The sequence below is a fragment of the Capsicum annuum genome, chromosome 10 (genome assembly GCF_002878395.1).
Source record: "Capsicum annuum cultivar UCD-10X-F1 chromosome 10, UCD10Xv1.1, whole genome shotgun sequence".
NCBI classification, from domain to species: Eukaryota; Viridiplantae; Streptophyta; class Magnoliopsida; order Solanales; family Solanaceae; genus Capsicum; species Capsicum annuum.
This window is the reverse complement of record NC_061120.1, coordinates 2,348,444-2,360,587: the sequence shown is the minus strand read 5'-3', so window position 1 is coordinate 2,360,587 and position 12,144 is coordinate 2,348,444. Positions and strand designations below refer to the sequence as shown.

At 37.0% G+C, this 12,144-nt stretch overlaps 1 protein-coding gene across 3 annotated transcripts; it reads right to left on the bottom strand.

Annotated features, from left to right (window-relative positions):
* Positions 1-33: 33 nt before the first annotated feature.
* Positions 34-8,541, bottom strand: LOC107845233 (transcription factor GTE4). Of its 3 annotated transcripts, none has more exons than XR_007046049.1 (5): positions 5,413-7,733; positions 5,276-5,321; positions 5,063-5,179; positions 4,749-4,910; positions 34-774 (listed from the first exon to the last, which is right to left on the bottom strand). XR_007046049.1 is itself a non-coding variant. In XM_047398400.1 (5 exons), exons 1-4 carry the CDS (start codon positions 7,513-7,515, stop codon positions 4,861-4,863), a joined length of 2,280 nt encoding a protein of 759 aa, XP_047254356.1. In that variant the 5' UTR covers positions 7,516-8,541; the 3' UTR covers positions 34-774; positions 4,837-4,860. The 3 variants fall into 3 exon arrangements, 2 of the variants coding, with proteins under 2 accessions (XP_047254356.1, XP_016544949.2); XM_047398400.1 differs by having other exon boundaries at positions 4,837-4,910; positions 5,063-5,143; positions 5,413-8,541; XM_016689463.2 differs by having other exon boundaries at positions 4,837-4,910; positions 5,413-7,727.
* Positions 8,542-12,144: the final 3,603 nt, after the last annotated feature.

Below are 12,144 nucleotides of genomic sequence, written 5' to 3'. Positions count from 1 at the left end.
CATTTTCATATAACAACTATAACCAAAAAGCCATAAAACTGAAAAACTTGTAAAAAGCGAGAAAACAAGTTCCCTGATCGACTCATACGAGTCGTGATTCTAAAAAAACAACATCGATGCAGCAATTATACATTTCATCAACCCTGATCTACCTACTCAAAAAAGTAAATGTGACATACAAGCTATCTACCAAGAATGAAACCAAAAAAAGCAAAAAAAAAAATGGTTACATATGTACAGAGTCTACAGTTATCATCACTTTAGTTTACACTATACAATGTCTGACAATACACGTTAACCTATCATAGCTGCGGCCCAAGTCGCTCGGAGTCTATGATAATGTTGCCGCACCCACGTCGGATGAAGAATCCAACACGCATCTGATGACATTTTTGATGAGCCCGGGCGACATAGGCTGCACTAGTTCTTTGTACACTTGCAGGACGTCAAACAATCATGCCGTCATGCCTAGTAGCTCTAACAACACTGCAATGAAATGAATGAAATCCCACCACAACATGATATTTTTCAGGCAAACTAACTGGTGCTATTTTACAGGTGCTATATTTCTCACGTTACGGCTGTAAACCAATCTGATTTAGAATTCAATCCCAAAACGGAGACCACGTTGTATAGATATTTGTATATCGACTAACTAAATGATGGTAAAAATCAACGATTTGTTTATGCCATCACAGTATCTCATCATCAAGGAACCACACTTAGCGAGTCAAACTTGACATTCTGAATCAACGCACGTCTGAAAAAGATTTCCTGCAAAAACAAGAAACGAGAACATCAGAGATCGAAAGAGGGGGACGGGAAGCAACTGAACGTTAAAGATAAAAAATTCAAGTCCGCGGCTTTTCTTATATATTAAAATTGGAAATACCGGAGTTCACAACGACCAAATACCACTCAAGAAGCATACAGCAAAATAAAGAAGTGATAAAAGTTATCAGATGAAAAAGCGGATCACTATCAGGCAACATTCAGATACTAACTGAGCATAAATGAAGTAAGTCGAGATGATTTTCCATAATTATGTTTTTTTTTTTTTTTTTAAAATCGGTAACTGTTTCTATTTTCGTAAATCGGTACATGGGTTGTACTGGAAACCATATTTACATATAAGGAAACTAAACGTACCGTCCTATCCCTTTGATAATGAGTCTAAGACATCAATGATAGAGACAGTATCATTAAAGTAAATCTGATTACGCCAAAAACATAAAGTCAAAATACAATTCAAGTATCATTAAAGCATATCTGATTACACCAAAAACATAACAACAAAATACAATTCAGTTTGACTTGCTGCATATTACTCTCTCTATCCTCAAAAACTCTAAGGGGTCGTTTGGTTGCGAAAGAGTTATCCCAGGATTAGTTATCCCGGGATTACCTGGGATAACTTGTCCCATCACTATGATGTAAATGGTGGGATAAGTAATCCCGGTATTGACTAATACCTCCAACCAAACATGGATAAAATAATCCTTCATTTTATCCCGGGAATGTTTATCCCTTATATCTCACACCAAACGACCCCAATGATTCCTCTCTTTCCATATAGTCTAGTAGCAGGAAGATTCTCCAGTTACTTCTACTCTTTGTTTGTATTCCTGCTTCTTCCCAACTATATAGGGCCTCTGAGATTCTACTCGGATGATTATCCATAATGATGTTCTATGTGGGAAGCAAGCTTGAGATGGTTCGGGTATGTGATGAGAAGACGCCCGGATGCCCCGGATGCCCCAGTGCGGAGGTGAGACATCGGCTATTGATGGTAGACCGAAGAAGTATTGGCGAGAGGTGATTAGACAGGACACCGTGCAATAGCAGCTTACCGAAGACATGACCTTAGATGGGAAGGTGTGGAGGACATGAACTAAGACAGTAGGTTAGTAGGTAGTAGTGCGTCCATACTAGTAGAGGTGGGAGTGCATTGTCTTGTTGCCCATACTAGTAGTCGTAGTACTACTCTTGTAATTTCTTGTTCTTCAATTTCTATTATTATTCTATTGTTTCGTGTAATTCGATTATAGTAATATTTTGTTGTTGTACTGTTTGCTACTATCTGGTTTTTGTTACAATCTATTGTCTCTAGTACTTCCATGAAGTCTTTCCGTTTTGTTGAATGCTTTTTGCTTGTCTAAGCATTCCCTAATCGTGCTAATAAGGTGCCTTTTCTTATTCTGAAAGCTAGCCTTCTATGGCCATTTTCTTTTGGTTTAGTTCTTATAGCTCCTGTCCCCACAGCCCCTGATGGGCAATACTTTTCTAGACTGTTTTCTATCTTAAGCCAAGGTCTCTCGGAAACAGCCTCTCTACCTCACCTCTTAGGTCTATGTACACTCCACCCTCCCCAGAGCGTACTTTGTGGGACTACACCGAGCATGTTGGTGTTGTTGCATGTTCTATGCCTTCTGTCATTAAGTGCAAGGAAACTGCCAAAAAGAACATCCTACCATTCTTGGCTCCATTACTGTTCATCTGTGACGTTTTGCATTACAACATCATACCCATTGTAATCCACAGGTTGTGGTAAATATCACCGACCCAAAACCTACGGGTTACATGTTCTGTAACCTCTACACTGAGTATGCATGTTGTTGTATGTTCTATGCCTTCTGCTATTAAGTGCAAGGAGACCGCCAAAAAGGAGGTCCTACCATTCTTGGTTCCATTCTTTTAATCTTTGACTTTTTGCATTACAAAAACATTACTCAGTGTAATCCACAAGTTGGGTAAATATCACCGACCCAAAACCTACGGGTTACATATTTTGTAACCTCTACACTGAGGATGTTGTTCTTGTTGCAAGTTCTATGACTTCTGTCGTTAAGTGCAGGGAGACTGCCAACAAGAAGGTCCTACCATTCTTGGCTCGATTACTTTGATCTTTGACTTTTTGCATTAAAATAACATTACCCAGTGTAATCCAGGGTTCAAACCTTGCAAACAGCCTCTGGCAGAAATGCAAGGTAAGGCTGCGTACGATACACCCTTGTGGTGGGGCCCTTCCCCGGACACCGCGCATAGCGGTAGCTTTAGTGCACCGGGCTGCCCTTTTTACACACTGTAATCCACAAGTTGGGTAAATACCACTGACCAAAAACAACGGGTTACATAATATGTAACCTCTAAACTGAGTAATGTTCTATGTGCAAGGAGACTGCCAGAAAGAAGGTCATGCCATTCTTGGCTCTATTATACATTTAATCTGTGACTTTATGCATTACAACAACATACAACAATATACCCATTGTAATGCACAAGTTGGAGTATATAACCCCGACCCAAAACCTACAGGGTTTACATATTTTGTAACCCCTACACCGAGTATGTTGTTGCTGCAAGTTCTATGCCTTCTGTCGTTAAGTGCAAGAAAACTGTCCTACCATTCTTGGATCCATTACTTTTAATCTTTTGACTTTTTGCATTACAACAACATTACCCAGTGAAATCCACAAGTTGGGTAAGTAAACCGACCCATAACCTACGGGTTACATATTCTGTAACCTTCTAAACTATGTTGTTGTATGTTCTATGCCTTCTGTTGTATAAAGTGCAAGGAGACTGCCAAAAAGGTCATACCATTCTTGGCTCTATTACTATATTAATCTTCGACTTTTTGCATTACAACAACATACCAGTGTAATCCACAAGTTGGGTAAATATCACTGACCCAAAAACTACGGGTTACATATTCTGTAACCGCTGCTAATCAAATTCCAAATTGATATGGAAGAAGCCCAATCAATGTGCCACAGTTGATCATATTTGCAATGAGGAAAAGTAGAAGCTATATTTAACACGAACTTCCACTATGAAAATCTACCAAGAGCTTCCACTATGAAAGCTCTATTATTTAATGTTATATAACTTCATCTCTGTATTTTCCATGACGTCTTTGTTTTTGCAATTTTTTCAGAAGATCGTTGGGTGGTGTGGAGAACAATCAGAAATTTATGGCCTTTCCCGACAAGGAATATCTAGCTACAAAGTGGGAAATGGCATCAATATTCTCCTTTGGAAGGACAATGGGATAGGATAGGAGCCACTGAGGGTCTCATTTCCAGACCTGTTTCCCTCGAGTAATGATCGAGATGCAGTGGGGTCCACACGATGGTGGAATTTATCTTTCGGAAGGATTCTAAATGATTGGGAAGTGGTGAGACAGAACCAGATTCAATAAGGTGGACGCATGCTTAATAATGGGAAATTCATTGTGGAAAGGCTATATGTTAAGGAAGTGTTCATCCTTAGCCGATGATCGATACTAGGCACGAATCTACACTATAGCCATAACATCAATAATCTTTTGCACTCAATGGTGTGGCCTAGTGGTCAATGAATGGATCGAGAACATGAGGTCTCAGGTTCAACGCCACTAGAGATAAAAACACTAGGTTACGCTTCCCATCCGTCCTAGCCTTGGTGGACAAAGTTACCTAGTATTAGGTATTCCATGGAATTAGTCGAGGTGCCGCGATAGCTGGCCCGGACACCACGGTGATCAAAAACAGACATCCATAATCTTTTTAGATAATCCACTTCTTAGTCTATGGATAATCCAATTTCTATTCATATTTGCTATTTCTTATTCCTCAACAATCTTTCCGAAAATAGTTCAAAAGAACATGAATGCTCATGTGCATTCTTGCGACAAAGTCAAGTCAAACATTCAATCACGGGAAGAAATGGGGCAATCCAAGACATAATGAACATACTTGAAAGCATACCGAACTTAAAAAAGAAGGTGCAAGTCCGCAACATCGTCACCCAAAAGAAAAACTAAATGTAATGCTCAATGAGCATCAGCTAACATACATTATACATCCTTTCACATCTAGGTCAATCCTCTGCATCCGATCCACATGAAGAGGAACTGTCGCTATCAGAATCTGCAAAACATAAACAAATGAAATTACAGACGGGCTTTCTACCGGCTGCAAAATTTAATACAGTTGAACATCAATGTTCATGGTTCATGCATGGATGAGTAGCAACAGAATGTATCAGAATTTTATTCATCAATAGACTGAATGGTTATTACTGCTAGAGGATGATCCTGAATCACTGCTATAACGGCCTGAGCTGCTGGAACTGCTTGCATTATCCGCCTGTCTCCCATCTTCTACATGGGCAGAAGGACCATTAGAATTCATTTCACCTATTCATAAAGCAAAGAGACACGAGGTATGACATATATTTTCCACATGATGTTTAGCGAAAACAAGGATTCATCATAGAAAAGGACTTGACTTACCAGTTCTACTTTTTTTCAATGCATTAGCAACCATTGGGTCCGAACTCTACAATGAAACGTGAAAACTAAGAAACACTGATCCACACTTGATAATGAGGTATTTGAAAATAGAGAAAAATATGAACACGGAAACTCACTGTAATGGGAGCACTCTGAGCAGCTCTTGCACTGGCTTGAAGAGCAAGTTCAGCTTTCCTCTTGTTCTTGCTCAGACTCTTCTTGTAATTCGCCACAAACCTATCGAGTTCCCACAGCGTTTCTGTATCGACATTGTCTATGTCTACTTCAATCTCCTCGTTATTCTGACTAAGTGCTGAGCTCCTTTTCTTAATAATCTGAATAACCGCCTCAAGCTTTTCTTGAGGTAAACTCTCAAGATTAGTACTTAGCTTCTGCTTTTCGTCGTATGTCATGACCCTCTTATTCGGATCTTTTGCTTTAGGTTTCTTCAGAACTGGTGGCCTACCAACCTGAGAATACTTTGAGGGCTTCTTCTTCCGAGGGTCAGCTGCTTCGGTGATTGACTCAGACCTTTCGAAAGTCTTTGCTTGAGGAGTATGTGCAAGTACACGATACGGAACTGGCTCACGGACAAAGGAAGGAGGACGACCGCGCTTTCTCGGAGTGGGAGTGGGAGTGGGCAAACCTGCATCACGATACATTTGATACCTCCACTCTGGATTAAACTTGGCCTCTATTGCAGCCCACCTATCTTCAAAAATGCGCGACAACTCCTCAGCCATTATATGAACATCCTGCCCTTTAGGATTATAAGTCTTGGCATTGTCAAAGACAAGTCTTATATCCTCCGCAAATTCCTTCGGAGAGTTGTACCAATTCTGGGATAGCCTAGTCTTAATAGTAGCAAAATCCATAGGATGCTTAATGATATCAAGATAATCGTGCAACCCAAGTGCCTTCACATTTACCGGCTCATTGAACACCCAACCAAACTTATGATTCATTAACCTCTGAAGCAGCTCAGTACAGCTTCTATACAGCTGTTTTCTATAATTATCGTCGAAGGAAAAACCACGGTTCGACACTCCTCTATCCTTCCTCGCACCTCCATTCGGCTTAAATCTTCTATTGATTTCAGCTGGTAACCTGTCCTTCTCAAGAAGGAACTCCGAGTTCTTGTAATATGGATTAGCCTTCGGAGTTCTCTTCTCCCTCTCCACGTATTCGCCAACCGGACTGTTATTGTTTACAACAACCGAAAGACTAGGTGGCTGATATGGCCTAGGATGAAATGGTCTTGGTTGACTATGCTTCACTCGCACTACAGACCTATGTCCGATCCCATCATCCCCACCTAGATATTGTTGACGTCTACGCGAGCTAAGTCCACCCCCAGGAACACCAACAAAAATCCTACCTACAGCATTATTACCACTACTATTAATAGGATTCAACTGCATGCGCTCCCGCTCCATATTTTCAATCCTCTTCGCACAATTCCTAACCTGATAGAGCTCGCTTTCTAACGTCCTTTTAAGCTCTCTAACCTTCTCAATATTCAAATTACCCCCGCTTAAACTAATCCTAATCCTATCATCCACTCTAGTAATAAACGGTCTATCAATCTCATTACCCACCTCCTCCGTCCCATCACCATCGCCACGTTCCTCTCCAACATCCGTCCCACCACCTTCGCCACCTTTGTCTCCAACATCCGTCCCACCACCCTCGCCACCTTCCTCTCCAACATCCACCCCACCACCATCATCTCTAACTTCCGTCCCACCACCCTCGCTACCTTCATTTAAAACATCCGTCCCATCACCCTCGCCACCTTCATTTAAAACATCCGTCCCATCACCCTCGCCACCTTCATTTAAAACATCCTTCCCACCATCGGCCACATCTCCCGAGGTAACATCATCAATCAAAACATCCTGAGTTTGAGGTGTTACCTTATCCAATTGCTCCTCCTCCTCTGGATTCGCTTGCGCAGCATCTAGGTTTTTTGGCATCGCCTCCGGCGCAGCTGCATTAACAACCACGGCATCAACGGCCGCAGCTAGGTTTTGTGGCATCGCCTCCAGCGCAGCTGCATTAACAACCACCGCATCAACGGCTGCATCTAGGTTTTGTGGCATCGCCTCCGGGGCAGCTGCATTAACCACCACGGCATCAACGGCTGCAGCATTTCTACGCTTTTTCCGGATATAAACTTTGATTTCTGAGCCCCAACGAATCTCATCTCTACAATCCAAATCAACAGAATCTGTATCCATACATGTAACCTGAAAAACGTAAACCCTAACCCTAAAAAACAACCTTAAACCTGAAAAAAAAAACACCAAAATTAGGAAAGTAAGTTAGGGTTTCCAAAAATAAACACCACAATTAATCAACTATTCAAAAATTGCAACAATCAATCAATTCACACCCAAAACATTCTCAATTTATCAGGCAAAATCAAACACCATAAATTAACACTAACCAAAAAAAATTAATTTTTTTCCGATGATATCGAGGGAAAAACACATACAAAAAAAATTAATTTTAAATCTGGGAATTTAGGGTTTCCAAAAAAGAACAATTGAATCGCAGATTCAAACCTAAAAATTCTACATTTTTCAGAGAAAATCAAATTTGGAGATTAAAATTTAATTGAAAATTTGGGAATTTAGGGTTTCCAAAATGAATCGAGTTCAAAATTGGAAACAACAAATCGGTTAAAAAGATTACAAAATAAATTAATTTTAAATCTAGGAATTTAGGGTTTTCCAAGAAACATCAAATGAATCGCAGATTCAAACCCGAAAATTCTCAATTTTTCAGCTAAAATCGAATACCATAAAAGAATCTTTTTTTTTTTTTTTCATCTCAGCTAAAATGAAAAAAATTTAATTGGAAAATCTGGGAATTTTAGGGTTTTCCAAAGAACATAAAATGAATCGTAAATTAAACCCCAAAAATCCTCATTTTTTCATAAAAAAATCCAACCATTTTTTCATCTTCTTTTTTTTTTTTTTTCAAAAATTCCGACAAAAGAAATGATTTTTATTTTTTTTTTACAAAAATTCTCAATTTTTCAGATTAAAACCCAAAAATCCTCAACTTTTCATGAAAAATAAAACCATTTTTTCCTTTTTTTTTCCAAAAATTTCGAAAAAAAAAGAAATGAAAGAAAAAATTACAAAAAGAGTTGCTATTAAATCTGTAAAATTTAGGGTTTTCAACCCCCCAAAATGCTCAATTTTTCAAGCAAAATCTCAAAAATCACCAAAAAAACGAAAAAAAAAAAAAAATTAACAAAAAGATCGATTTTTCTGGGTGGGGTGGGGTGTGGGGGGTTAGGGTTTTTAGCAGAAGAGATCGAAGAAGATGATCGGAGGAATAGAGAGAGTACAATTTTTACTCACCTGAATTTTTTTTCTTTTTTTTTTTTGTAAAATAATAATTATTATTTGCGTATATATAGATAATTTTTGGGAGGCAAAAAAAAAAATGGAAAGGGTGAAGTACACGCGCCAGTCAAAGAGAAGCGGTTGTGTTTGTCAGGTTCCGACACTGTTGAAGTACATGTTGGATTTCGTGTTCTTTTTTTGGGTTTTTATTCAACGCGATTCATGTGATCGTGCACTATACTTTAAATTTATTTATTTTTTTAATTGCGGAAAATAAGTGCTTGTTTAAATGTTGGATTGATGTAGTTGAGTCGAGAGTCTTTCTGAACATATATACTGAGTATGTTGTTATTGTTGAATCATGTTAATACATACGAGGTTGTTTAGATGTTGAGTTGATGTAGTTGAGTCGAGGGTGTTTAGGAACATACTGAGTATGTTGTTGTTGTTGAATCATGTTGCTACATACGACGTTGTTTAGATGTTGAGTTGATGTAGTTGAGTCTAGGGTGTTTAGGGACATACTGAGAATATTGTTGTTATTGAATCATGTTAATACATACGACGTTGTTTAGATGTTGAGTTGATGTAGTTTTGTCGAGGGTATTTAGGAACATACTGAGTGTGTTGTTGTTGTTGAATCATGTTGATACATATATGAGGTTGTTTAGATGTTGAGTTGATGTAGTTGAGTCGAGGGTGTTTAGGAACATACTGAGTATATGTTGTTGTTGTTGAATCATATTGCTACATACGATGTTGTTGTTGAGTTGAGGGTCTTTCAGAACATATTGAGTATGTTGTTGATGATAAATACATGATTGTTTAAATGTTGGAGTGATGTAGTTGAGTCGAGGGTCTTTCAGAACATACAATATGTTATTGTTGTTATTAATAAATACACGATTGTTTAAATGTTGAATTGATATACTTGAGTCGAGGGTCTTTTGAAACATACTGAGTATGTTGTTGTTATTAATAAATATATGGCTGTTTAATGTTAAATTGATATAGTTGAGTCAAGGGCCTTTCTGAACATACTGGGTATGGTTTTGTTGTTCTTATTGATAGATACGTGGTTGTTTAAATGTTGGATTAATGTACTTGAGTCAAGGGTCTTTCAGAACAATGTCTCTATCTCTACGAATCAGGGGTAATGTTTGTATATGTTATATCTTTTTCAAACTTGACTTGTAAGATTTTTCGAATATGTTGTTGTTGTACTTCTATAATTTTATTTAGTATACGTTTGACGTAAGGTCTGGCATAAGTTCTGCGTACACTCTTTCTTTATCAAATCCACCGGTAAGATTGCATTGGATATATTAGAGATATGATAAATACATTGTTGTTTAAATGTTAGATTCATACACTTGCGTTGAGCATTTTTCGAATTATGAATTTGGCGTAAGGTTTGCATGTACATTATATTTTTCAAATTTCACTCGTAAGATTACGTTAAATACGTGTTTTTTTAAATGTTAGAATCATGCACTTGTGTCGAGGGTTTTCGGAATAATTTCTCTATCTTCACATACTAGGGATAATGCATGTATATAATCATATTTTTCAAACTTCACTTGATTACGCTGGAAATGTTATTGTTGTACTCCTGTAATTTAAGGTAGTAGGCGTTTGGTCATTAATTTTAAATATCTTTTACTTTATTTAAAATTTATGAAGTTGAAGTTGATCGCTAGTTCAGGTTCCGACCCTAAACTAGATGTTGGATTGTCCATTTCTAGGTTTTTATCTACGCGTTTGAGTGATCGTGAGCTACGACTTTTTTTAGTTCTTTAAATTTGTTGGATGCACGGTTGTTTAAATGTTGAATTTATGCATTTGAGTTGAGAGTTTTTTGAAATAATCTTTCTATCTCAACGAGTTTGGCGTAAGATTTGCACACTCTTTCTTTTTTAAACTCAACTTATAGGATTACGATGGATATAGATATGCTAAATACACACGACTGTTTAAATGTTAGATTCACACACTTGAGTTGAGGGTCTCTCGGCATAATTTCACCTAGTATTTCTTTATAGGCAATATTTCTTGTGTATTTTCCTGTCATTCGATCGAGTTGTTTTGTCATAACTAGAACTTTTATCATCGACATTGATATTTCTTTTTAAAATGTTGCGTAAAGTAAGCCGTGTGAGAAAACATATTGTGCTAGATGCGATCTAACACTGGATTCAGGGTTCAGGGTTCGGGGTTCGGGGTTCGAAAATCTGTTTCTTTTTGAAATATTGGATTGATTTAGCAAATGAATAATGACAGAAATAGTTGATATTCCAAAAATTCCTAGTTTAAAAAGAGCAAATAAATTACTACTCCCTCCGTTTCTATTTATTTTTTTTACCTTTTTAAGTTACACACTTCTTAAGTAAAACATTAATCAGAAGGTGAATAATTGGACTAAATTATCTTCATTTATTACTCGTCTTTATTTAATGCTTCTCTTTTTTCACTATATTAATATTTTTCTATATTTATTATTAAGGATAAAAGTGAAAACAAATAATTATTCCCTTCGTCTATAAATACTTGTCCACTTTTGACCTAATACATATTTTAAGAAATAATAAATAGAGGAGTGATTTTACTATATCACCCTTTGAATATAATTAATTTTTTACTTTGAAAAATGAAATGAGTGATGTATTGCATTTAATATCAAGGGTAAATGGATAAAAATAGATACTTCCTCCGTTCGCTTTTACTTGTCATATTTTGACTTGACACGCCTATTAAGAAAAACAATTAATAACATGATTATTATAGTACCACTATTAAATGATGTTTACATTGTATCTTGAAATTAATTAGGAGAAAAAATAATTAGTGCTAAGGTTAAAATAGAGAAAAAGAAATTGTCTTTTCTTGATGTCAAAAATGACAAGTAAAAGTAGTAAATTATCCATTGATTTTATAAACTAGACAAGTATCGTAGGATATTCCAAAATAGAAAAGTGAATAAGTAAAAATGGACAGAAAAAGTAATTATACATTGATTTTATGAATTGACAAATATTAAGGAACACCTAGTAAATAGGATATCTATTTATGGTAAACAATACATACAATTCTTAGTGCAAAATCATGGAGCAAACATACTTGTGAAAACTTTTTAAATGAGTCTCATATAAGATATCCTATTAATTTAAAACATCAAAAATTAATTTATCATTTATGTCAAGGGTGAACGTATATGAACTATTCCATTAATGTAGTTGTTAAATATGAGGGAACTTACGCTTCGAATTTGAGATTAATCGTTTATACTTATCGAGATAGGGCACATAATTCAACTTATCGAGATAGGGCACATAATTCATATAGATAGTCTTTACTCTTTCCCTTTCAACCCGCTCGTAGTGTAGGGAAGAAGTGGACTCTAGGGTTTCTACTAATCGAGTTAAGGAAGCAAACTGTATTAATATCAATTACTTTTTATATCGTTCTGCAGCATTAGGGTAGAGGGTTAGTGGGTAGGAGTACGTCCGTAAT

Excerpts from the sequence above, each read along its gene's own strand:
- LOC107845233 (XM_016689463.2), bottom strand. The coding sequence starts at position 7,515 with ATGGATACAGATTCTGTTGATTTGGATTGTAGAGATGAGATTCGTTGG. Across the intron at positions 5,322-5,412 it reads CTCAGAGTGCTCCCATTACA|AGTTCGGACCCAATGGTTGC; the intron begins GTGAGTTTCCGT and ends GTTTCATTGTAG. Across the intron at positions 5,180-5,275 it reads ATTGAAAAAAAGTAGAACTG|GTGAAATGAATTCTAATGGT; the intron begins GTAAGTCAAGTC and ends CTTTATGAATAG.